A 27,486-nucleotide genomic window follows, 5' to 3' on the forward strand; every position below is an offset into this window, starting at 1 on the left:
AACCATCATACATCATTTTTACCCCGTCCAAAATGACTGATCCGACATTAACATATTCAAGAAGTATAAACAGGATTTCGTGGGACACCCTGTCAAAAGCTTTGGCCAAATCTAGTTGTAGCATAGCTACATGATCTCCCATCGTATCGCAACATTCAAGTATGCTTCGCGCTATATGTATATTTGTGAATATAGTCCTGCCTTTTATACCGCATGTCTGATGTGTACCTACTAGGGATTTGACTACACTTTGAAGGCGATGGGCGAGCACCTTCATAAATACTTTATAGTCAATATTTGCTAAGCTTATTGGCCGGTAGGTCTCTACGGATTGAAGTTTAATGGGGTCTGTTGATTTAGGTATCAGTACTACGTGTGTCTGTCGGAAAGAAGGAGGCGTCCAACACTTGGTTATGACGCGGTGCAGAGCCTCAGCCATTTCAACCTTGAAAATTTTATATATCGCTGCCCCAAGTCCATCCGGTCCAGGCGATTTCCTTACACTAAGGTCATCTATAGCCTTTTCAATTTCTGCTACAGAAATCGGCCTCTCAAGGGCATCCCTCAGTTGACCATCAATTTTCGGCATAAGAGGTAAATATTCACTCTTAAACGCAGAGATCTCGCTTGTCCTCTTGCTTAGCAGCGTGCTATAGTATTCAACGAAAGCACGTTCTATCATTTCCCCGTCATTTGTAAGCTGCCCTTGAAAAACGATTTCTTTTACTTCCTTGGTCATAGCGTACCTCTTCTCTTCACTTAAAGCTCGCTTGGTGGGCGTTTCACCCAGCCATACGCGTTCAGCGCGTGCTCTTAAAACCGCGCCACGATATCTCTCTTCATCGATCACTTCAAGTTTCGCTTTAATTTGTTTAATATCATGTGCAAATATACCAGCCCCGCCGCTTTCCATGTTCAACAGGTATGCCAACGTGCATTGCAGTTGCTTTTCTTCTTGCTTTTGTTTCTGCCGCAACACGCATGCTCTCTCTAAAGCAATTGTTTTCGCTTCGGTTTTGAACATCTCCCAAGCTTCTACAACATTTTTTTGCATCCTCAAGGAGAACAGCGTCTAATTTCTCTTTTATTCTTTTAAGAAATACTTCATCTTGCATAAGGTTGTCATTAAGTTTCCATAGGTGCCAATTAAATTTCTGTTCTTTCTTTTTCATACCTATCGAAACCGTTACCAAACAATGATCGCTGAAACTGACACATTCCACACCATATTCAGAAAGTAGTGGAACTAAGTGAACAGGAACATAGATGCGGTCTAACCTTGAGTGGCTGTCTCCTTGAAAATGCGTATATTGCACATGACTGTAAGAACCAAGAACACTCCCAACATCCTCTAGATCAACATCACACAAAATTTCATGCAGAAGTGCGGCACTTTTATCGTGGCTAAGTTGCTTTTTCGATCGATCTATCGGCCGGCATACACAATTGAAGTCGCCAAACATTAGAACGTGTCTTTCACACCGCAAGAAAGACCTCAGATAAACGAAAAATTGTTCACGTTCTCGAGCATTATTAGGGGCGTATACACAAACCGCCCGCCACAGCAATCCAGAAAAAGAAAAATCACAAATAAGCAAACGCCCCCCTTCACATGAAGTAACTTGTTGCTCTATTATCCCAATGCTATTTCTAATAAACAAAAGGCAGCCCCCAGAAGTACCACTCGCGTGGCAAACGCATACATTGTACTTATTTCTGAAAATTTCAACCAAACGAGCCGTTTTTTCTTCAGATTCAATTTTTGTTTCTTGTACAGCCATCAAATCAATGTCTTTTTCTAATGATGCGACTTATCTGACACTGTCTTCGCCTCTGCGACAACCCTCTGACGTTTAATGTCGCCAAACGAAGCGGACTGGTGAGGTTAATAGCGTCTGCCATTGTTTTAGTTAGATTTAGGGTACGCCCCTACACAATTTTTCTTAGGAAACATACGGACTCTGGTATGCAGTGATGCTCGTTGAACATGGCCCTCCCTTTCGAGCCGACGACTGCCAACCCACGTAGTCGCAGGCCCGTTCCCGATCAAAGATCGGGTTTTGGAAGTTCTTCCCGGGACACAACCTCCGCTAAGGCGGAGGTGGCCCGTGTAGCAGCCGTCTGTCTGGCGGCTCGTTGAGTTTGACCTTCAACGTCGACCTTCGGCCTGTCTGGGTTTTCTGTGGCGGTCTTTCGGTACCCGCGCCGTCGGTGTCTTGGCTGAGGTCCTCAACATCGTCGCGCAACCGTTTTCCGGCACCTTTAGCGTTGGAAGTCATGTCCATGCTCTCGGAGATGCTGACTGTCTCGTCAACCGCGGTGGTTGGGGTTGCTTGGATAGTTGAAGACGCACTCGTCGCCTCAACACCACTTTCCTTGACTTGAACCTTGGCAGGTGGAGGCGTCGAATCGGGCACGTTGCCCTTATCAGTCCTCTCCGAGTTCACATTTTCGGTCTTCATCTCCAGAGATGTAGACTGAGCATCCGCCCCTTCAGCTGCTTCCTTAGCGGCCTCCTCGGCATCCTCTTGATCCATAAGGAGCTCCGATGTGTCTTCGCTCCCGCCTGGACCAGCAACGTTGGCGTACGTTCTCACGCACTGGGTCTCGTCGTGGCCGAAGCGACGACACAGCCCACAGCGTGGAACCCGGCATTCTCGTCTAATGTGTCCGGTGCCACGGCACCGGAGGCAGAGGGGTGCTCTGCCCGGGACAATGACGAGAGCCAGGTCTTCCGCGACCCGAAGCTGATGTGGTAGGTCGTCCGCTGTCATTCCGGGCTTGAGTTTAAGGACCACAGACCGTGTCGTGGTTCCTTTGTCGTTGCAGCCTTGTACTTTCCACTTCTCCCTCGTCACTTCGGTCACTCTCCCGAACGGTGCCAACGCTGTTCGGACGTCTTCATCAGGAACACCGTGCAGCAGCCAGAAGAGCTTGAGCCTGACACCCTGATTGCACGGGTCAATGACCACGCATCGATGTTCTTTAACAAGAAATGCTTCAGCGTCAAGTATCTTCTTTTTTGCCGCCTCGTTCGAAAAAGTTACGGCCCACACATGATTCATCTGATAAGCCCCGAGGGCCACCACTTCCGGCAGCAGCATCAGTCTTGAAAGCGCGTCCCTGAAGTGCTCAACACGATAAGGCCGTGCTTTAACTTCGCCGTGGATAAAAATAGTGTTCAAAACACTAGCACCTGAAGGAAGTTGTGGTAGAACCATCTGGTAGTCCGGAGAAGGCTTTTCCGTTGACCGGGAACCGCGGCCAAGGGCCGCTGTAACCGCTCCTGGGGAGCAAGACATTCCGCGTCCGTTCACTGCGGTGGCCGGAAGTGGAAGCCATGAGCCACGAGTACGATGCTTCAAAGCGGTACAAAAGCGCCTCTAGTGAATGCGGTGTTGCCTTAGAAACGAGCTGTTTCTAAGGCTCAGGCGTGCGTCGCTTGCTCAGGCCCGCGCCGAACGCTGCGTTGCTCGACGCTCACCGCGTCCAATGCGGGGCGTCCAAGGCGAAGCAGAGTAACGCATGAGTTGTTTCTTCGTCTAGCCGAACCAAATATAGCCAAGCAACAGCAGTTCACCAGGCTAAACAGTGGTTCAACAACTAAAATAAAGGCTAGTATGCTTCGCATCCTGGGCTTAACCTTAGCTAAGCCACAGCCATTTTTCATTCACTTAATCATCCTTATTCACCCCCATCCCATACCCTTGTATGCCCTGAGGCATTTATCCTCGCATTAAAAAAAAATACTAGCCTTTATTTTAACGCGACAGCGTTAAGGATCTCGTGTCGCAGAAAAGCCGGTGTCGTAGGCGTCGGCTCAGGCGTGCGGCGCTTGCTCAGGCGCACATTTCGTTGTCGCGCCGAACGCTGCGTTGCTCGACGCTCACCGCGTCCGATGCGGGGCGCGTAGTCGCTGCGCCATAGCAACGCCACCTAGAAACAGTCTCTGTAGCACGCCGCAACCTTCGCTTCTCATTCCAACGAGCAGCTCTGTCTCCAGGAGGCATCTCACCTCGTGAGTGTCTAGCAAAGGCAAGCGCAGCTGCTTATATACCGCCGCGACGCCGCGAGCGACGACGCGAGTTGGAGCCCCGTTTCTCCTCTGTCGTGACGTCACGGTGTCACGTGGTCAGCCTTGAAGGCGACGCCGCGAGCGACGGCGCGAGTTGGAGCCCCGTTTCTCCTCTGTCGTGACGTCACGGTGTCACGTGGTATTGAAGGCGACACCACCGCGCCTGAGTAGCTGGGTTGAGCTCTAATAACATGCTTCGCATAAAAAAATTGAACAACTGGAACAACATTTCAACAATAGGATGGAATCCCTTATGTCGGAAATGGCCTTTTAGATCAAACTGAAATTGAACGACTTTTTGCTGTCTGAAAATGCCTCGCTTCGCGAAAGCATTGACTTTATGAGCAACCTGTTTGATGAGTTCAGAGCCAAGCAGGATGGATTGATGACTTCGAACAAGTCCTTATTGGCCGAAAATGAAATGCTTGTGAAGCGGGTGGCTGGTTTGAAGCAATATTCTAGGCTCAACAACATTGAAGTTAAAGGAATTCCTCTAACAAAGGGGGAGGACTGCCGAGCCATTCTGAAGCGTATGGGCGACGTCATCGAGTGTCCTGTATCTGAAACTGACATTGAGACAGTTCATCGTGTTCCATCCAAATCATCCGATCAACATTTAATTGCTCGCTTTGTTTCAAGAGACAAGAACAATGAATTTGTAAAGAGAGCCCGCAAGGCTCGGCTCCGTGCGAGCCACCTTGGGTTTTCTGGCACAAACGACACGGCTGTTTATGTGAAGGACCATTTGACAATCAGTAATAAAATGCTGTTTGCCAAAGCACTTGCCCTGAAAAAGGCAAAAAAGTGGCAGTACCTCTGGACTGAACACAGTCAGATCAAAGCTCGGAAAGCTACTGATAGCAGGGTGTTCCGAATTTCAGCCGAGTCGGATCTGCGCATATTCACGTAAGAGCGCCTATTGTGCTGATTACGCGTGCCTGGTCACTTTTTCATCGCTATGTCCCTTACGTAATCTTGTGAACTTCGTTCTTGACTTCGTCACACTAATCCTTCCCTGATTCATTTTAACGCACGCAGTCTACGAAAGAATCACGAGGGCATAAATAATTTTTTATCTCCGCTTGACCATGATTTCTCATTTATTTGTGTTTCCGGAACGTGGTTTTCTAGCGATGATAGTAACGTGTATGGGTTTCATTCTTACAGTCCTGAATACTGTCACCGTTTAAACACTAGGCATGGTGGGGCTGCCATCTTTGTTTCTCCGCGCATCAGTTGCACTCGCCGAAATGATTTAAACTTTCACGTCGATTGCTGCGAAACGGTATGGGTGGAAACTAACGAGCCCATCGAGGCATGCAGCACTAAAAGGGTTGTTCTCGGTTGTGTTTATAGGTCACCAGGTTCTAACCTTCCGGATTACATCTATGCTCTTGATAACGTACTTAACAAACTGCTGTCGGAAAGTAAGAGTGTAATGATTGTGGGAGATATAAACATCAACTTGCTGGGTGTTAATTCTAGCTTGCATACAGCCTACACTGACTGCTTCAGTGGCTACTGCCTTGAATCCCTCATTACATCGCCTACAAGATGCGCTGATGAGGGTTCTCATTCACTAATTGATCATGTTTTAATAAACCTAGACGTACCCATTTCGGCGGGTGTTGTCAACAGTGACCTCCCTGATCACTTTCCGGTTTTTGCAATCTTCGAAACACGTTTGGCTAACATTGTCACCTCTTATTTCACTACAGTACTCGACACAGATAAATTAATTTCTACCATTAGCTCCACTGACTGGTCAGATCTGAATTTTATTAAGACCCCATAGAAGCTCTTAATTTCTTCTGCAATTTATTCAGTAAAGCTATCAGTACTTGCTCTCGAACTGTGACCTGTAAAAATCGATTTAAACGCCCTAATAATCCTTGGATGTCAGATGGTCTGCTGAAGAGTTTGCGCAAAAAAGATAATTTGTAAAAGAAGACTAAAAGACAACCATTTAACTGTTCTCTGAGAAATCGGTACAAAATATACTGCAACGTTCTTAACAGGATTCTCAGAGAAGTCAAAAGACTTTACTATGAAACAGCATTCTTGCAGAATAAAAACAACACTAAAAAACAATGGCAGTTGCTGAATGACTTTTTCAACAATGAGCCGCCTAAGTTTATCTCTAAAATTGTACGCGACAATCTTACATTTTGTCAGCCTTCTCAGATAGCAAACGCTTTTTCTGATCATTTCGCATTGCCGGAGGGAAACAAACTAACAACTTTTCAGCCTAAAATAGAACGCCTGAGCCATTCCTTTTTCCTTCATCCTGTCACGCCGCATGAAGTGCTTTCTATTATGCGTAATCTTCGTAACACAAGTCCAGGATTAGATGGTATTGCAGTGCGCCACCTAAAGCTAGTCGCTGGTGCCATATGTGAACCCCTGAGCGTAGTAATTAACCTTATCTTTAAATCTGGTGTATTTCCGCCATTGCTAAAGCGTGCAAAGGTTATCCCAGTTTTTAAAGAAGGTAATAAAGAATTAATTTCAGATTACATTCCAATTACGATTCTTTCTTCCCTAAGTAAAATAATTGAAAAATTATTTTTGATCAGATTAAGCAAGTATTTGGGAAAATTCCATACAATTAAATCCTGCCAGTTCGGTTTTAGGTCTGAAAGCTCCACCAACTTAGCTCTGCTTTGCTTAACTGATTTTATTAAGAATATTCTTGACAATAATGAATTCGTTGGTTCAATTTTCTTAGACCTTACTAAGGCATTTGATACTACTAATCACATGATTTTATTTCGTAAAGTGGAAGCATATGGAATAACTGGCCCTGCCCTGGCAGTTATTTGTCTGATAGGGAATTTATTGGTTATGCGTGTGAAACTTTTTCCTCTTCTAAAAAACTTAACCACGGGATACCACAAGGCTCAATACTGGGGCCTTTGCTTTTTTCTCTTTACATTAATGATGTGCCAGACGTCACAGACTTAAGCCTTTACGTTCTATATGCTGACGATACAAATATATCTATAGCTGATAAGTGTATCTCTTCCCTAGTAAGCAAACTAAATAAAACTCTTGACCACCTAATGAATTGGTGTAATGACAACGATCTAGTCATTAATCCATCTAAAACGAAATTTTTAGTATTCCATTCGCACCAAAAATCACAAATTATTCCTCCTTCGTTAACCTTAGGCAATCATTCTATTCCCATTAGCGACTCCGTTTCATTTCTAGGGGTTATTCTAGACAGCCATCTGAAGTTTCACCTGCACATCAATCACGTCAAGCTGAAGTGCGCTTTTGGTATCCGTGCACTTATCAAGGCACGACACTATTTTTCTCCTTATGCTTTGCTTTCCCTCTACTTTGCGTTCATTCATTCACACATTAACTACGGATTAATCGTTTGGGGTAATACATATCTATGTCATTTGTCGTCAGTCCAGCATATACAAAATCGAGCAATCCGTATCATCACCCACAGTTCACCGCGCTCTAATGCTATCGGCCTGCTTGAGCAGTACAAAATTCTATGTATAAAAAGATTATTCAGCTACAATTTAGCAATAATATTTTATGAATTGCTTGATTCCCAGCTGACCTTTCAATATGTTCAAAGCAGCTCCCTTAGAAATGCAAACCCTACTAGGTTCGCTTCTAGTTATAATTTTTGTTACCATCAGTTCGCACTAACTATGGTAAAAAAATATCTACATTCGCTACCATTACACTTTGGAATCGTTTTCCTGCTTCACATAAAATACTAACTACATGTCAGCGTTTCAAAGCTTCGCTAAGGAATTTTCTGCTAACCTCCGATAATCTTTCCTAATAAATATTTGTATTTTCATAGTCACCTAACTAATAAGTATCACCCATTCTTCTTTTTTTGCAGTGTTCACATTGCGCCACATCTTTTTATCCCTCTTTCTTCGTTGTTTCCTTTGTTTTTTGCCTTTAACAATTCTATAAATTTTGTCACTCCTGTTGTTATATCCGTTACACTATATCGATTAGAGCATAATTTGTTTGGTTTTTCTTTTTTCTTTTCGTTATCATTTGCTTTTCTTGCAACTAATATATTATTATGCTATCCACTGTTATGCTGCCAACTATGTCACAATTCTGTTGTAGTTACTAACCGAGGGTCCCGTTTTCAGTATGATTACTTTGGGACCCTCGTCTGTATATTACATTTATGTACCTATGTTTTTTCATATGAATAAACTTCAACTTCAAAGATGCTGCAAACGAATTCTTGAACGCTACGCACTGTCAAGACCAGTAAAATATGTATTTTTTCATAAAACATTATACTCGTAAGTGCAAAAAATTGTGCCCGAAATAACTGATATCAATGCTTCCATGTCTTTGTCTACTTAATAAGTAAAGAAAATATCACACGAACGTTGGAATTATATCAGTTCGAAACCAGCAAAGCAGTGCATGCCGTTCATATGAAAAATGTCATCATCATCATCATCATCATCATCAGCCTGGTTACGCCCACTGCAGGGCAAATGCCTCTCCCATACTTCTCCAATTACCCCGGTCATGTACTAATTGTGGCCATGTTGTCCCTGCAAACTTCTTAATGTCATCCGCCCACCTAACTTTCTGCCGCCCCCTGCTACGCTTCCCTTCCCTTCGAATCCAGTCCGTAACCCTTAATGACCATCGGTTATCTTCCCTCCTCATTACATGTCCTGCCCATTCCCATTCCTTTTTCTTGATTTCAACTAAGATGTCATTACTCCCCCTTTGTTCCCTCACTCTATCTGCTCTTTTCTTATCCCTTAACGTTACACCCATCATTCTTGTTTCCATAGCTCGTTGCGTCGTCCTCAATTTAAGCAGAACCCTTTTCGTAAGCCTACAGGTTTCTGCCCCATACGTGAGTACTGGTAAGATACAGCTGTTATACACTTTTCTCTTGAGGGATAGTGGCAACCTGCTGTTCATTTGAGAATGCCTGCAAAACGCACCCTAGCCCATTCTTATTCTTCAGATTATTTCAGTCTCACGATCCGGATTCGTGGTCACTACCTGCCCTAAGTAGATGTATTCCCTTACTACTTCCAGTGCCTCGCTACCTAGTGTAAACTGCTGTTCTCTACCGAGACCGTTAATGTAAAGGCTGTGAAATGAACAAGTTGAGTACAAATGTGATAATAAAACTTTGTCATTCAATAGCTAGTCCACGCTTTCTTGTTGTGCCATTTTACGTACGTAGCGGCCATGCACGTCTGGAAGAGGGCCGAGCGAGACAAGCTAAATGCCATGATAAGGAGGGGGATCAAGAGCGCGCTCGGACTACCAAACTACACACGCACCGACCGACTCCTGCAGTTGGGTATTCATAATACCCTGGACGAGATTGCAGAAGCACAAGAAAGGGCACAGATTCTCAGGCTCTCCGGCACCAGGGCGGGCAGACTACTCCTAACTGAGATGGGCGTCCCCCCGGCCACTGTCGAAGATGCCTACCAGGGCCTTCCGAAAGAGCAGAAAGATAACATAATCATATCGCCCGTCCCGCGCAATATGCATCCCCAGCGCAACGTAGAAAGAAGGAAGGCCAGAGCGGTGGCGCTCCTACGCCGCGCAACAGAACTCCCTGGCGGCAGCTGCTTCGTTGACGCGGCCCAGTATGGCAACAGCAACAATTTCACGGTAGTGTCAATCAACCACAGGGGTTCGACCGTTAACGCCGCTTCGGTACGAAGCACGTCGTCGCGTGCGGCGGAGCAAGTGGCCATTGCCTTGGCCCTCCTGGACGACGGACATGCCAATATCTTTAGCGACTCCAGGGCAGCCATCCGCGCCTTCAGCGTTGGCGCCGTATGTAAGGAAGCCTGTCGCATCCTCGACGGCAAAAGCATCGCCACCCACACTCTCACGTGGTTCCCCGCTCACATGGGATCCATCATGGGAGGCCCCACAAACCTCAACGAGCTGGCCCACTCCAAGGCGCGAGGTCTCACTTTCCGCGACCATGGAGAACTCCAACGCCGGCCCGCAGTGGTGGAGAACAGAGATCAACCGACCACATACAACGAAATTGCGCAGCACTTTTATCTCGGCAGGAGAGACTTTCCCCTTCCACACAAGAAGTTAAATAGAGCGCAGGCATTGACCCTCAGATTATTGCAAACAGGCTCATATCCCAACCCGGCTTTATTCCACAAAATTTATCCCGACACCTATGCCACTAGTTCTTGCAGGCACTGCAATGACATCGCTAGCCTAGACCATATGCTCTGGCGTTGCCCCTCGTTACGAGGCACAGAACAAATCAACGAGGACAAGTGGCTCTTCGCTATCAAGAGCTCCGACGCCGGGGCGCAATTATGGGCTGTCCAGAGGGCCCACGATGCGGCGGTCGGGCAAGGCCTGACTGTCCCAACTTGGGAGCGGCCCGCAGTGCGCTGAGTCGCGTACCTCAGGACCTTATTAAAGTTTTGCATCCATCCATCCATTCAATAGCCTTGTTTACATTTTTGTACATATGCAACGGCCAGGGAAAAATCTCAATGACGCTGTCTTTTGTCCCAATGTATTGCGCAGGAGCATTGTCACCGGTCGTGCATTGTTTTTGCACCGAAATTATAGTTGCAACAGAGAGCACATATAAAAACCAGTACTGCAAAATATATGAGGGCGAGTCAAAAGGAAGTGAGCCAATGCGAATGTATGACAAACGGGATACTTTATTTAAAAGTAGTGTCCATGAGGATTTAGACATTTGGGCCACTGACAAACGAGTCGCGTGATTTCCGTCTCATAAAACTCCTTGGGTTGCTGCTTCAAGAAGAAGTGTAACTGACTATTTCACGTCATCGCCCCACACGAATGTGGTTCCCTTGAGCTGTTTTTTTAATTGCTCCAAAATGTGGAAGCCACAAGGCGGCAGGTCTAGGCTGTATGGCGGATGCTGCAGCGTTTCCCACTTGAACTTTGCCAGTTTTGTATTAACCCTATCAGCGACGTGGGGACGGCCATTGTCGTGGGTCAAGATGACCCCCATTCGTCAAATTTCCACGTCGTTTGTTCTTGCTTGCGACACGCAGCCGTTCCGGCGTTTCACAATATCGGAAACGATTGATAGTCTCTCCAGGTTTAGAAAATTCGATCAGTAATGGCCTCTGACGATCGAAAAAGAAGTCAACAACACCTTTCCCGCGGAAATGACGGCCTTTGCTTTCTTTGGGGGTGGTGAATTCTAATGTTTCCACTGTAACCTTTGCCGTCTCATTTCAGGCTCGTAGTAGTAGCAACCTCGATTCGTCTCCGGTCACAATTACAGACAAGAAGTCGTCACCCTCATTGTGATACCGGAACAGATGAGCCAAGAGAGTGCCGAACCTATTTGTCTTCTGGCGGTGGCTGAAAATCTTGGGCATCCACTGCGCACACAAGAGCCGATAAGCGAGAAGTTCATGAATTATGTGTGAACTGAACCATGACTGATGTTCACACATTCTGCCAGTTCGATACTTATTCTCCGTTTTTGCCTAATCAGCTCATCAAGCTTTGCAATTGCGTTGGAGGTTATTGCGCGGTGGCTTTGGCCCGGTCTTGGATCGTCTTTGCAACGTCCTGCTTTGAACCGTTTGCTCCAACGCTTCACAGTGGCCAGTGAAATGCAATGTTCAACGTACTCGGCAGCCATGCGGCGACGTTTATTTCTGGGAAACACATTCAGCTGTCCAACACCTCACGACACCACGCTGTTCAGCTTTTGGAGCGTCCATTCAACCCTCTTCAACCCAGCGTTGAGTCCATTCAGTCCTCAGAGTGACCATGGTTTCTTTTTCGCGTCTGCTGGCCAGAAAGCATCCAAAACTCTGCGAGGCGAAAATCCACTTGGCCAGAGAAAAACGAACGCGCGCAGATGTGCGCCGTGCGGTGTAGGAGGCAACACGAGAAAAACGGATGCGCTTTGGCTGGCTCTGGCAGCCCACGGGTAGCGAGAGCAGGAAAATTGAAGAGGCTCAATGTGTCCTCGCGAATAAAATTCAAGTAGAAAAATAAACAAAAGCCTATTTACCTTTGCTGGCCTTAGTGTCTTGATGTGGATGCGTTGGCGCAGGTGAAAAAATGTTGATATTTTTTTCTGCGACATGACGGCTCAAATGAACCATCGGAACGCTTCGTCTCATCGGACCTCGCTGCGTCATGGAGGAAGGAAACTGAGGAGAGGCCCTACCCCCCTCCGCGCGCTAGGAGAAAAGTGTGAAGGAAGTGACGTAGTACGTTCTCCTCTTTTTTGCTGATTTTTTATTTCTTTGTCTAGAGGCCACGCCTTTCGGGCCACAATGGCGGTTTTGTTTTGGTTCTGTGCGCTCACACGTGTTGCTCCGTAGGTTTCGTACCGTGGCAAAGGCGCCGTGCGGGCAGGTTTGCGTTGGTGTTCGTGTTTGGTTGCGCTGCGTTATCTGGACCGTGCTCTCCCGTATGTTGCTGTGGCAAGGTGGGACAGGAGGAACTAAAATTCGTGAAATGAACGCGCATGCAACGCTGTACGCACTGTACCCCGCTGCGGCAATGGCTACGGACGAAGGAATATCCGCGGGTAATTTGGCCCTCTTTCGCGGAATCATGCTAACGTGCTAACGATTGCTTAGTATTGCTGCGGAGTGCGCGGGTCCGAGTAGCACGGTTGCGCGCAGAGCGGCGTGGTTTCGCGAGAAATGTAAACAAGAGAGGAGAGCTTGCCCGATAGGCGGAGCAACGTCATGAGCAACGCCAACTTCCGGCTCCATTTTAGCTTCACAGAGAGTGACGTCAGGACCTCTCCTTAGTTTCCTTCCTCCGTGTGTCTGATAGTGTGTTGATTTGGCTTGTCTTGTTGTATGGTCCGATGCACTACTTTAGAAAAGGTAATGCACCTTTGGCGTCAAATGTTTATACCATTAAAACCACAAAGTTCTGGAATTAATTATCTAAAGCACGACTTTGGAAATGTCAATGCATCTTTCGCATTAGAAGATCATGAGAACTGTTTACCCATAAAGCTGCGAATTTCAAATCCATGCGCTCCGTAGATTCCGCGGCCTCCGCGAGGTGCCGCGACGATCCCGCTCGCCATAAAGGCTTTAGCTCGCCATCCAAACGCCCTTTAAATTTTGTGCTCGGATGGGGCTCTTTGCGTTATGCGACTCCCGGTGCATGGGCGTTGCCGCGAAATCCAGCCCGAGTTCGCAATGTTCGCGCTGAAATGTCTGTTCGAGCGTGAAAAATGCATTCCAAACAGAATCCATAATGGTTGCGATCCGGCGCCGGGGGTTGTTTTAGTCGGGGGTGCAGCGTGCATGACAGCACGAAAAAATTTCGGAGGGGGGGGGGGCTGAAGCTCCGTATGCACCCCCCTCCCCCCGCGTGCCTGCGCCTCTGGCTATATATATATATATATATATATATATATATATATATATATATATATATATAGGTCAGATCATTCGCTGCTGGCCTTCTCCCAAATAGTTGGTACACCAATGAATCGACCGAAGGTGCCACGGCGAACGTGCAATCAACGTGTGCCTTCCTTATTCTGGCGCTGCTCAGGCCACTGTGGGGGAGAGCTTGGGTGCAAGGTGCGCGTATGCCGCGGAAGGGCGCAGGGACTGGGAAATGAACGGAGCTTTAGAGGCCCGTCATCATTGCCTCGTGGGTTCAAAAGAGGGCCGAGCAACCGCACTCGGCACCCTGGCCTTGGACGCGCGTGGACGCTAGGCGAGATTCGTTCAGCAATGCGCACAGTTGCAGCGGCGCGTCTACGGTCGCGTCTCCACGAGCATCGAGTGAAATCCCCGTCAAGGTTACGTCATAGAGGTTGCGTTTGCTGAAAGAGGCCTGACGGTGCTTTGACATAAGAGGACACGCGTCTAACCGCGCTTCTATATTCAGAGGGGAAAAGTTGGGATCGTTTGCGGAGAGTACGCCAACAACGCGCGCATGCATTCGCCTGTTCAAACCGTGAATTGCAATCTTTCGGCTTTAGTGACGTACCGATGCGGTCGAGACACGCAGCCTTTCTGCCAGAACTCAGCTACCTGAGTGTGACGTCCAGGAGAAAGAAAAAAAACGCAGTAGTGTCCTGATACGGCGAGGTGCGTCGCCGCTCACATTGCGATAACTCGCGTGGTGACGGCCGGCAGCGCGCGTTATCTGACAGAGGTTTCGGCGAGACGCGGGAACAGCGCCGCCGGTGCGAGGCGAGCTGCGGCCGCGAAACGGCGACGTCAGCGGCTCGCGCGCCCTTGATCCCTGAGTGGAAAGGAGAGCAGGTGCCGTATTCGCGCGAACAGACCGCTCTGCGAGACCAACGCTTGATCAAACGTTAAACATTCCGGTGACAGTTCATTGCGTAAATGCACGCTGTATGCCAAGTCAGGTTAAGAACGTGACTCGAGCGTCCTTCATCTCTCTTCAACGAGCCCACCTCCCCTTTTAAAGATCTAAACGTTGTAAACAGCAAAAACAGCAGCAGACACATACATAATGTAAGAATCGCCAGCAGATGCAGCATACGTACGTTCGAGGGCGTTTTCTACTCGCGATTGCCTTATACCACAAATTTAGGTTCGAGCTTAGTTGATGGGTCATACTTCTGGAAATAAACGGCGCAAAAATAGACGCGGAGAATAGGCCGTGTCGCATGTGCGTCTTCTTTATTGTCCTCGTCTGCAGAGCGCCGTTGATTTTCCGAAGCCTTGTGCACGCGCAGGCACGGTAACCCGGCCTTGAAAACCACGGCTTGCGCGTGTTGCGTTCTTCCTGCTTCGTCCTCTCGCGGCCCGTATACGCGGTGTGCCTCCGGGCCAGTGCCGGTCGGCCGCAGCTGCTGGCTCGTCGCCGCTTTGCCGGAGCTCCGCTCGCAGGTAAGTGCGCCACCCTGCAGTCAGGCGAGGCGTCGCCGCAGCGTCGGTCCCCGCAGGTCGGACCGTGGAGCACAGTCTAATATCGTGCAGCCTTATACGAGGCCACGTGTTTTTTTGTCCTGCTCCTTTAAAAAGGTGTAATTTGGCAGCAAGGCGCGATGGATGGCCGTTCGCGTCCCGTGGAGCCGCTTTATTGTCGCCGGAAGTAAAACTACGCGCACGATGACGGCCATCGCTTGCGAAGGTGTTTGTCAAATTTTTCCAGCGAAGCTGTTTACCTCTAGCCCCGTATACACCCCCGCCCCCCGCATGCGTTCCCACTGGGCCCACTATCACGGCACGTGGACAGGAATGCGTGGACCGATCCCGGAGATCAAGCACTCCGCCAACTTCCCCAATTAGCTCTAATAGCTTGGGTCCAAATAGAGAGAGATAGAGAGAGAGAGAGAACAACTTTATTGAAAAATGCCTGCAGAATCGGTTAGGCTCCATCCACTCAGGGAGGACAAGCTTTTACCGCGACGCGGCCACTACATCAGTCTCGGGCGTTGTGCTCCTCGAGGTCTTGGTCCCTCGCTACTTCCGCTGGTCCGAGAGGTCCAAATGAAAAGATTAAATTATGGGGCTTTATGGGCCAAAACCACTTTCTCATTGTGAGGCACGCCGTAGTGGAGGACTCCGGAAATTTCGACTACCTGGGGTTCTTTAACGTGCACCTAAATCTAAGCACCACGGGTGTTTTCGCATTTCGCCCCCATCGAAATGCGGCCGCCGTGGCCGGTATTCGATCCCGCGACCTCGTGCTCAGCAGCCCAACACCATAGCCACTGAGCAACCACGGCGGGTGTGTGTCCAAATGGAACCACATAATTTCGGCGTTGTAAGAGAAACACTATATAGATATAAGAACGTGCACTCAGTGTAGCGCTTCATATAGCTTAAATGCTGTACGATGAGCCACGGTAGAGAGTGCGCGGCTGCTGCAGCAGCGGTTGCGGCAGATGCGCGCGGGAGCAGCTGCGGTGATCGCGGCGGCGCCCGTGTCGTCGTAGTGCATGTCTGTCCGAAAGAGACTGTCCGATTTCCTAATGTATGCAGCCCACGTATGCAGCCTAAACAGCTTCCCTTGTATGAATGTTGCTGCCCCAAGAATTTTTCTTGTTGGTAATGTCAACAAGAGTGCAAATATTTTTCTCTCTCCTCATCTGTACTGGCATTGTTAGGAAACCAGATAATTCAGTGGTTTTGCACGCCGTCCCAACAGGAGTCCGAACTCTCCTCCCCCTCACACCAATATTTTGGAAAGAGCCCCCTGTCATTCACAGACATAAGGACAGACAAAAAACTTTAAATACTCAAACGTAGTTGACGTCTACGAAATGTCGAGCATTGAATAATGTAACTGTTGTGAAACGAGCGGTTATGTATAGATATAATGTTTCTGGTAGAGAGATATTAGGTTGCTATGTAAAGAAATGAGACGGTCTGTTTAGTCCGCCATCTCAACGAACTTCTGAGCCTGCACCCCCAGTCTCGGTCGTCTTCTTCAGGCACTTCACACGCTCCGCAGCTTTGATTGTCTCCTCTCCTGGGGTAACACGAAATGACGTTGCCAATGGCGCTCGATTCAATCTGCTCCCCTGGTGCTTCGTAATAAATGTCCTTCATAACGCCTACTCGTTTCACTGTTTTGGTCACTACGTAGGGGCCGATGAATGACGACTCCAAGACGCCTCAAGTCCTTCGCGTACAAGAACCAAGTGCCCTGGTTCGATGTCTGGAATTTTAGACCGATGTTTGGTATAAAGTTTCTTGATAGCTTGTACTGCTGCTCCTGTGCTCCTGTCTTGGCACGTTCTTGTAGACTTACCTTGCCTATGATTCCCAGGAGATGATCCGCCGGTAGCCTTGTGCTGGTTCCACAGGCAGCAAAATGAGGCGTGCAGCAACCAAGGCCAGCCGTAAGGAGCGGTTGTGATGCCGGACAGCAGCAGCTTACAGAGCACATTTCCAGCCGCCAGGAAAATTTGGATGTGATGTTATATATTGTTACGGAAAGGAAGAAGCGTGCGTCTATTCTCAGATGGCTTTTAATGGCGGAGCCAACAAGCATAGAGCAGCGATACTACTAAACTCTTCTTCGTCACTTCCAAGGCCACCATCAGCGTCCTCTTCTTCCCACATTACCAACTGTGACATCACCCCCGTCGGAAAAAGCACCTTATTGGTGCGGCTCATCGGCCTGAGAAAGGTTAGAGTTGAGACGGCTGACGCGGATGATGTCAGAGAGAGGTGAATGTACGGTGGCATCCAGTGGAGACACTTCATATGTGACAGGGCTCACCTGGCGAAGGATGCGGTAAGGGCCGTAGTATCGCGAGAGGAATTTCTCCGAAAGACCAACACACCGAATTGGAGATAAAACTAGCACAAGAGCACCTGGTTCGTACTCGACGTCGTGATGATGCTGGTCGTAACGGCACTTATGGCGTGCCTGTGAAGCAGAAAGACGAATGCGGGCAATCTGGCGTCGCTGTGGCTATGATATCCCGAGTATACTCTGTCGGCGAGTGTGGTCGAAAGGCAAAGTGGGCTCACGGCCGACGAGGATATAGAAGGGTGAGTAGCCAGCTGTGTCGTGGCGCGAGGAATTGTAAGCGAACGTGATAAATGGTAGAGCAGTGTCCCAGCCGCGATGATCGGAGGAAACATACATTGCTAGCATGTCAGTTAATGTGCGGTTCAGGCGTTCGGTAAGACCGTTAGATTGAGGATGGTAAGCGGTAGTAAGTTTGTGTTTAGTAGCACATGATCGAAGTAAGTCGTCCATTACTTTGGCAAGAAAGCATCTTCCGCGATCGGTGAGAAGTTGACGAGGTGCACTGTAGTGCAAGATAACGTCGTGAAGCAAGAAGTCAGGGACGTCGGTAGCGCAACTGGTCAGTAAGGCGCTAGTAATGGCATAGCGAGTTTTATAGTCCGTATCGACGGCAATCCGCCTGTTTCCGTCATTTAATATAGGGAATTGTCCGAGAAGGTCAACGCCAACGCGAAAAAGGAAGGTTGGTCGGTATATCCAAAGGGTGCAGCAGACCAGCAGGATGCACAGCTGGTCTTTTCCGGCGTTGACGCGACTCACACGCGCCAACATAGCACCGCACGGAGCGATTGAGATGGGGCCAGAATAAGCGTCGCCGAATTCGGTCATAGATAGGTCCGAGTGACGCCAAGGTGTCCAGCGGTGGCAACGTCGTGCAGTTGCTGGAGTACAATCTGTCGCAGATGAGAGGGAATGACAGTTAGGAGCTCGGGCCCGTCAGGGTGCATGTTGCGGCGATACAAGATGCCATTTTGTAGCACGAATATGTGAAGGGATGGGTCAGACGGATCAGAAAGCAGGCGTAACTAATCGCTAGTTACGCCTGAATAGTTACGGCCCGTCGAGGGCCGTAACTATTAATCGCGTCGTTGTTCAGCGCCAATGTCTTGCAAGGCGGAGAGCGAAAGAACGCAGATCGGTGCGACATCTACTAAACCGTCCGGTGCATCGACGGGATGACGAGACAGGCAGACGGCGTCCTGATGTAGATGACCCGACTTGTAGATCACAGTGTATGTGTATTCCTGCAGCCGTAGGTCCCAGCGACCGAGGCGTCCGGTGGGATCCTTGAGGGAACAAATCCAACAAAGGCCATGGTGATCATTCGTAACTGTAAATGGTCGACCATATATGTAGGATCGGAACTTGCCCACCATCCAAATGAGGGCGAGACACTCGCGCTCGGTAATCGAGTAATTGCGTTCGGCTGTAGAGAGGAGGTGGCTGGCGTCGGCGATAACGCGGTTGCGCCCACAATGGCGTTGAGCTAAAATTGTGCCGATGCCGCAACCACTGGCGTCAGTGCGGATTTCTGTCGGAGCGGAGGCGTCAAAATGGGCGAGAACAGGAGGTGTGGTGAGCGAGAAAGCAGACGCTTGTTCATAGCCTCGGCAGGAAGGAACGTCTTTCTTTAGGAGGTCAGTCAGGGGACGGGCAACATGGGCGAAACTTTCCACAAACCTTTGGAAATAAGAGCAAACGGCCAATAAAGCTGCGAACATCTTTGGCACAAGCTGGTACCCTAAAATTCTGCACAGCATGAACTTTAGCGGGGTCGGGGCGAATGCCTGACGAATCGACGAGATGTCCGAGCATAGTTATTTGGCGGTGACCGAAGTTGCACTTGGACGAGTTCAGCCGCAAGCCAGCGGTGCGAAAAGCAAAACGAATGGATGAAAGTCTTTCAAGATGGGTCGCAGAAGTTGAAGAGAATACGATGACGCCGTCCAAGTAGCACAAACACATGGACCATTTCAAACCACACAAGAGCATGTCTATCCTCCCTTCAAATGTCGCCGGGGCATTGCACAAGCCAAAAGCCATTGCCCGGAACTGATATAGACCGTCTGGTGGGACAAATGCGGTCTTCTCATGGTCCATTTCATTCACCGGCAATTTGCCAATATCCAGAGCGAAGGTCTATCGATGAAAAATAAGTGGCACCGTGGAGCATTGTCAATGCGGGGAAGTGGATATACATCTTTCTTGGTGATTGTGTTTAGATGACGACACTCAACGCAGAATCGCAAACTGTTGTCCTTTTTGAGCCAACTGTTATCCTTCTTTTTGACGAGAACAGGGGAAGTCCACGGGCTGGAAGAGTGTTGAATAATCCCTTTGGCAAGCATTTTGTCAACCTCGCTCTGGATAACTTGTCGCTCAGAGGGCGATACCCGGTATGGGCATCGGTGAACAGGTGCTGCATCGCCGGTATTTATACGATGCTTCACGACCGCAGTTTGACCCAAAGGGCGATCGTTCAGGTCGAAGTAAGACTCGAGAAGACCACGGAGCTCCGCGGCTGGTTAGGTTGAGAGGTCCGGTGCAATCATCTTTGTAATGTCGTCGGGTGGGGCAGAAGGCGCAGAATGGGCACTGGTCGAAGACGGCGCAACAGATATGGTGGAATCGCCAAAGCACTCTGTGAGGTCAGTAACGAGGCTGCCCCACGTCATGAAGGTATCTTCATGGTTCTCGAACCACACTAGCGCAGAGTCTGTGAGGAACAGAACGACATTGTCGAGCTGAGCCGTGGAGTTCCAGCCGTTGTACTTGCTCACACGCTTGTAGTAGGTGAGGCATTCCTCCACGTCCTCGCCGAATTTTCCCGAGAAAGGGCGGGACTCCATCTGATGCATTCAGGCGCCGGTCGTTCGCACTGGAGCAGCCAGAGAAGGCGCTGTGGGACATGGGATATCACGTGGAGGCAGCCGAGTGAGGCGTCGGCTCCGGCGTGGCACTTGCCGCAGCAGCTCCGTCGTCTTGGTCTAAGTAACCCGCCCCTCCACCACAAAACTGTTACAGTTAATGTTGCACCAGCTTTATTTCAAGGACGAGGTTGATGGTGAAGCAAAGATGATGATGATGATGTCCAAGATGGCGTCCCGAGGCTGCGCCAGCTAACGTCTTCCTCCTCTTCTCCTCGCCCGGCTCATGCCGTGGCAATATGTTTTCCACTCTTCTAACAGGGGATTCGTACATATTTAAGAATGTTTGGACCGTCAGCAACCGAAATCTGCACAATATTGATGGCAACCTGACTTCTTGATGTAAGACATTATTAGACACGAATTTCGGTAATCCGCAGCACAATCGCAGGGCTTCCCGCTCACTCAGAACAGGGGGGCGTAATTTATAAGCTGGCGCACCAGAGAAGAGCACACATCCAAATTCTGTAATGGTCCACACGTACATTTTATAAATGATCAGTAGTGGCTCTCTCCACATCCCCGACCGACTGTTGCATAGCCTACGTAGCACGCCAACTGCTCTCACTCCTTTTGGTCAATATGACCAAGCCAACTGAAGGAACCGTCACAGACGATACCTAAGTACTTCACCGACTGCACTTGAGGTATAGTCTCGAGACGGTAGGATAGCGATATGTTAACGACATTATTAAGAAGAAAAACCAATATCGAGCACGTTCTAACGTTAAGTGAAAGGCGAATCTTGCAACCAGGTTTATATGGCTTAGAGTTAGTTTTGTAGACGATAATTTAGGGATTAAATATCATTGTCTGGTGCAAAGAAATCGAAATCGTCTGCGTATACATACGTTTGACCAACTTGATGCCCCGAGGAATGGAATTCATCAGATCGTTAAATAATGATGGAGAAATGACAGCTGCTTGAGGAACATGCACCTCGTGATTGATTATGTATGCTCGAAAAAAAGCCTCTTAGAGAGCAGCAGAATTTCCTTCCATTTAAAAATTTACATATCCAGTTTACAAGGTAATTTGTAAACTCTAGATTTCCTAATATATCGAATAAAATTACGTATTCTACAGTATCGTGGGCTTGGACATGTCTAGTGTCACAATAGCCCATATCTGTCCTCGACACCGTGCTAATTTTATTCTACTTTCTAGGTCCCCGTTAGCATGCGTTAGATTGAAATGATAGTCGTAATCAAATTAGACAGGGACTAAGCAAGTCTTTGTTCTTTACAAATTTAAGCATACGGGCATATAGGATTCTTCCAATTATTTCACCAAATTTGAGGCTAGCGCGATTGGTCTAATGTTATCTATTGTATATCCTTCCCATGAGTTTTAACAACTGGAATTATTTTAGGAATTTTCCATGCAGGCGGAATCCTCGAAAATCTAATTGACTGATTTATAAGAGCTAAAATGTCATCAGAAGCTTCGTTAAAGAAAATTTAGATCATGGCAGAGGTTACCCCATCTGCTCCGGGAGCTTAATCTAGCAATCGCTCCACGATTTCAGCCAATTCTAACATGGTAATTTCTGCAAAATCATTTGATGCACTTCGTAAGCTATCACAATTTGGCAAAACTGAAGAAAATCTAATTTCTAATCCCTTCGCGATTTCTACTAGTGATCGGTTCATTTCAATACTACTTAAGACTATAGAGTCGATATTGACTGGACGCGGAAGAACTTTCCTACTGCGGAGGAAACTGAACAATGTACGCTAATTTTTTTGTTAGATAGTAAATCAAAATGCTTGCAGTCGTATTTGTCTTTGGTTTTGAAACAGTATGTTTAAAGAAGGCTCGAAAAAAATTATAATCGCTCCAATTTTTGGGACTCTCATTACGTATTAACTTTTCTAAGCGGCTTTTCTTTTTCTGTAATCACGAGCGCATTCGTCATTCTACCAAGGGCCGTATGAATTTCTGTTATTCAGACGAATCTCAAATTCAGACTTTTTGCGAGAACCTTCCAAAGCGGAACAGATATTCGTGGTTTTTCGCTCAATGCACGCATCACACAGAGATGAAAGAACATTTACTAAGCATTTTTTTATATTGTATTTAATGAAAGTTCGCACCTGACTACTCATAAATGCTAGAGGACGTGCTACTTCAAAAATTACTGCAAGGTGATCACGGCTTGTCGCACACTTAACAGCCGACCAAGAAGATACGCAGACACTCGGGCCACAGAATGTAAGATCTATGGCAGAGTAAGATAAACCCCGCACAAACGTATTAGATCCGGAGTTTACACACGTTAGCCCATTGTCCAATGACCAGTTTCATAATCCGGTGCCCAACAAACGTGTTATTAATCTCCATGATATACGGTGATAGTTGAAGTCACCTGACAGTAGGATGTCCTGTCAAAATATGCATTTACAATGGTACAGAGGCAACATCCAGGGAGATTCAGGTCTCTCGCTAGGATTTCACACTCAGGAGTAGAAAGATGAAATGAAATTTTGGCCTTATGGCAAATCTGAAACGAAATAAATGTAGTTAATCCACCACCTCTAGTAGGACGGCCTAGACGAAATCATCTGTAAAATTTCATTAAAGATATATTGTGGAATTTAACCGCGTTTCTTCTAAAAGAATTAAATCAGGGAAATCAGGGTTAAGTTGAATAGTTAGACAAGTTAACTAAATATACTGAAGCAGAATATAGAGAGCGACAGTTCCACTGAAGCACTTTCAGCGACCCTATGGTTTAGGAAGTGCCGCAGCAGAAATTGCTTTCTGTAGAATGCTTTCTTGCGGCGCAGCATTGGGAGGGAATTTTCTTAGCTTTTGAGTGAGGACTGGAGGAAGAATCATTGATTGGCGACATTGTTCTTTTATACGCTCGAGCGTTTTGTTCCACATCTGTCATTTCCAAATCCGTGTTAACCGGATTACCATAAGCAGGCCTTATGGAACATGAAGTCGAAGGTTCAACACCGTCATTAGAAAGATGGTTACCTGAACGCCTAACACAATTTTTCGGCTTGGGATCAACTGTTTGGGTCATTTTAGGACTAAGACAGGTGGCTTGCATCAAATGAGATAAGTTACTAGAGACGGCCTGTCATATTATACATTCCCCAAGGCTCATTGCCAGCCGTTCCATAGCATTTGTAACTGACTTTTACACAGCGGCCTCTACAGTTGCTGTTAGTGATACGTCTGTGGTAAGAGTTTGCCTCCCAACACGCGCATAGTTAAGCGCCCTTTCTTTCACGATGCTTACCACCTCCTTCCTGGAGCAACGTCGTCTGTCAATTATTTCTGCCACCTGCAATTACTGAGTTACTGAGTTACTGAGTTACTGAATTACTATGCAATTACGGCATTGTAGCGGGCGCGATTCCGGAGGTTCAACTCTGAACACAAGGGGCCACACCTTTAGTTCTGATAGACAGGAAGTTCCTGCGAATGTTGCAATCACCGATTCTGTTGGGACCCTCTTATTGTCTACCACTCGATTGCAGCGATAAACGGCAATTACTACAGCCCCAGACAATCTCTCTAATGTTTCTGATGAAGACAGATCAGCATCGACACCCCTGATTATTCCCTTGATGCATACGAGGTGAGCAGGGATGAATGCACTCGCTGGCAGTGACGTGAATGATGAACAGTTAAGCGAATTTGCGACACAGGCCTGGTCTGGTGATCTGCATGCACAAGATACTTTCGCGGCCGAACTGCCTCGCTTCTGTGATGGTCTGGTATGCAGAGGTAGCAGCACGGAGAGATTTCTGGATAGCCTGGCGTTTGGTCAGCCGTATAGAGCTTCCATTGGAAGGAACCAGAGCCACCGGGTCTGTACTCACGCCACTGCGGATAAACAAATTCAGGAGTAATTCGTCTGTCGGAATAGAGACCGTCCAAAGAGAAAAACTGCTACCGGGGGAGTGTTTGGACATCAGCTTAGGAAGAAGCAGTTGCAAGAATGATTAGGAGATCAGTAAATAAGCCTACAAAAACCTACCAACAACAAAAATCTGGCCAAGCAACAGGAGCCGCAGACAGATCCGAGAGAAGCCGGACAGAGAAGAGCGGAGGGCCTAGCCTCGCTCGTCTTCTTCAGGGAGGTTCCGCGTCGGGCAACTGGAAGCAAATTAAAACTTGGCGCACACCCAGTGACATTGAAACGTGACGAAAGCAGCCAGTGGCCATCTGGGTATGCACTGTAAGCAGTGCGGTTGCCGGTCTGAATACAAAAAAGCAAAACACAAACAATTTAAGAAACAGACAAAAACAGCAACCTAATGACAATGGAAATAATCGAAGCCCACAGCCTGCTATCTTGGTTCAGCCCGGTGGGTATAACACACAACCTCTGAGCCTGGTGTCGAAGGTTCGAAACTCACTACTTGCCAACGTTTTTCCTTTCGAATGAATTCTGTTTTCTTTACACATTAATTTGTTTACAGCGATTACCCATGCAAACTTAGAAGGCAGGCGTGAGCTTGCGCGGGCAAGGAACCCGCGGATAACACAGCCATAATGGAGACCTTAATTTAGGGGACGCAACCGGCTTGCGTACGCATGAACTAGAGGCGACGGCACTGCGCATGCGCAGACCGCTTCAACGCAGGCTTCCGGGAGCGAGGGTGACACGGCGCCCTCACGCAACACCTGGCGCGCGCCCGGCAGGTGTATCCTTTGGCCCGCTCTAGTGTCCCTAGATATCTCTTGCTTTTCTTCTTAAGCAGGGACAAGCCTCGAAGCACCGCCTACGAATCTTGTTGGGCGGCGCTCATTCCGGCGGCCACGTTCTTCTCGACGCACTCACGCTGCTGCGAGCAAACTTCGAGTGAGCTTCTGCGCGCGCTGATTGTTTTGTTTCGTGCGCAGGATTCTCTGCGGCCGGCGCGACCGCAGAGGCGCGGCAGGCGTCGCCGTAAAGTTGAGAACGGACACCATCGGTGATTACGGCGACAACTTTCGCGTTAGGCCTCAACAGTGTGGTGCGCTTCTGGGTTCGTATTTGATTGTCTGGCCCCACGCCTGAGAGAGAGAGGAGGAAAGGCAGGAAGGTTAACCAGATATCAGTCTCCGGTTTCCTACCCTATTGGCCTCGAGCTCCACCACTGGAAAAGCTGGCGCCACCATCGGCGTGACGTGCTAGGAGGGATCACGTGGTCATAGCGGCAGCGTCGGCTGCTTCGGGAGCGCCGAAGCGAGCTGAAAACGAGTTTAAATTCCCTCGTACGCTGCGGTCCTCATTTAGTGGCGAAATTTTCCCGCTTCGAGTGTCTTCTTTAAAACGCTTGAAAGCACTAAATATGTAGTGGCTGCCTTTGAAGGCGCGCAACATGGTAGGCTACTGCTCGGTGCCGCAGGGCCGAACGCACGTAACGGAGGCCGGTGTCAGCCTTATTCACACGTAGCCGCAGGACAAGAAGCTGCGTGAGGAGGAGGAGCAACATTTATTAAAAAGAAAGGACAAGCAGGTGTCTTTCTGCTTGTGCGGGAGGCGCCCTAAGTCCAGGGCTCCTGCGGCTCTTGCTGTCTCCCGGGCCCGCCGCACCAGTTGCTGCTGGTTACGAGGGTCCGAACTAGTCAGCACGGCCTCCCACTGCTCGGGTGTGGGGTTGGGTATTTGCGGGGCCGCCTTCACGTTGAGGCACGCCCATGTGGTGTGATAGAGGGAGGCGTAGTCGTTACAAAGGGGACATTTGTATGAATATAGTGTAGGCGGGTGTATTGCGTGTATAGTCTGCTTAAATGGGGGTATGTGTTGGTTTGTAGTTGTCGCCATGTTACGGCATCTTCACGTGAGAGGGTCTTGTGTGGAGGCGGGTATTGTCGTCTGTACAATCTGTGGTATTGTAGTATGGCATTGTATTGTAAAGGTACGGGCTCCATGGATGCGGCCGTACCCCTCTCTTGTGGCGCCCGGGAGGCATGAGCTCGGCGGTGAAGCTTGGCTCGCGAAACATAAAACGGGCAAACAGTCATCAGCTACAACTCGGTTATGCAGCAAGCACAGACGCGAGGAAGATTTCTGCTACGGCGCCGGGTCTGCGATGTTCGGAAAACGCGCACTGAGACGCTCACCCGAGTCCGCTGCCCGACTAATGTCATGACGGTTTGGTCTATGAACTTGTCGATGCTATAGATACTGGCAAGTTGAGTGGAGTGGAAAGGCAACGGTAAGAAGCACATTTAAAAAAAGCATGGCATATGGTCATGTTTGCGTTATGAATTAATGCACTGGATAACAAAAAAAGGAGCTGCGGGAAATGGCATGCCGATAACACCGATAAACATACAGTGCGACGCAACTCGAGAAATAATATTGAAAGGTCAAAGAATTTAGAAGAAAAAAAGATTGAATCGTCGCGACGGCACATCACAGTCCCCGTAGGCGTCGAAGTCTCTACAGTGAAGTTAGTTTTGAACAGCTCTGATAGCACCCACGCAACAATGGTTGCTTGCATACTGTCAAATGCTCATGTTCTGCGGCCTGAAGCTCATGGCACGGTGCGAAAACGCGCGCGCGGAGAAAGCGAAACAGTGCGCGGACAAACATGCAGACGCGCAGTCGGTCGCTGCGAATCTAGGCGATCGCTGCATTGAGGCTTCATTCTATTACGCTCCATTTAGTTATACAAACACTATAAGAACATATTTCACATAGCTTGCTCTCAGCGTTTACCTACCTTTCTTTAGAGTCCATCGCGGCGACCGAGCGCAGTGGAGTTCACCGTACGTATTCGGTAGAGATATAGCGTCTGTAAACGATTGTTTGCTTTCAGTTTGCCCAAGGTTATTATTTAAACAGTAAGAAACTTCTCTCGTTTCGAAAGTACTTACAGAAATGTCCGGGAGAGCTCGCGCGTGGTGTTTTCAGTGAGCGCTACAGCAAAACCTATGAGGAGCGCGCCGCGTGATCCCTCATACTACGCCAGCGAGGTGCTTCCGCTAGATGGCGACTCCGTAACTCCTCGCCGCCAATACTGGGGTTGGGAGACAGGGGTCAGAAAGAGGACAAAGAGAAAAGAGGTAAAAGAAAAAAGCCACGCGCCCCATGCCTGAAACTTATATTTGACCCATGCGGTTCAGCAGCAGCCGTTGACGGCCGGATGCCATCTACGCGGATACGCGGCTTGAGGAGGCTAGGCAGAACATGGCGTCCGACGTAGGTAGTTTTCCCTACTGGCGAAAGAGCAGGAAATCTGGGTCTTTAGCCCGCTCTGTTCCATCAAGGCGCGCAAGTGACGTGGC

General features: G+C 48.3%; 1 protein-coding gene across 2 annotated transcripts in view; it reads left to right on the forward strand.

Annotated features, from left to right (window-relative positions):
* Positions 1-27,486, forward strand: part of LOC135904036 (NADPH azoreductase-like) — a 171,510-nt gene that overhangs the window by 65,868 nt on the left and 78,156 nt on the right. The window contains exon 1 of one of the 2 annotated variants that reach the window (XM_065434616.2): positions 17,397-17,556. The exons of the other annotated variant lie outside the window; for it this stretch is intronic. Within the exon in view, the coding sequence (XP_065290688.2) occupies positions 17,479-17,556 (78 nt within the window). The 5' untranslated portion in view covers positions 17,397-17,478. Of the gene's footprint in view, positions 1-17,396; positions 17,557-27,486 lie in introns of those variants that run through there. 2 annotated transcript variants of the gene reach the window in all.

The sequence above is a fragment of the Dermacentor albipictus genome, chromosome 5, assembly GCF_038994185.2.
Source record: "Dermacentor albipictus isolate Rhodes 1998 colony chromosome 5, USDA_Dalb.pri_finalv2, whole genome shotgun sequence".
Lineage (NCBI taxonomy): Eukaryota > Metazoa > Arthropoda > Arachnida > Ixodida > Ixodidae > Dermacentor > Dermacentor albipictus.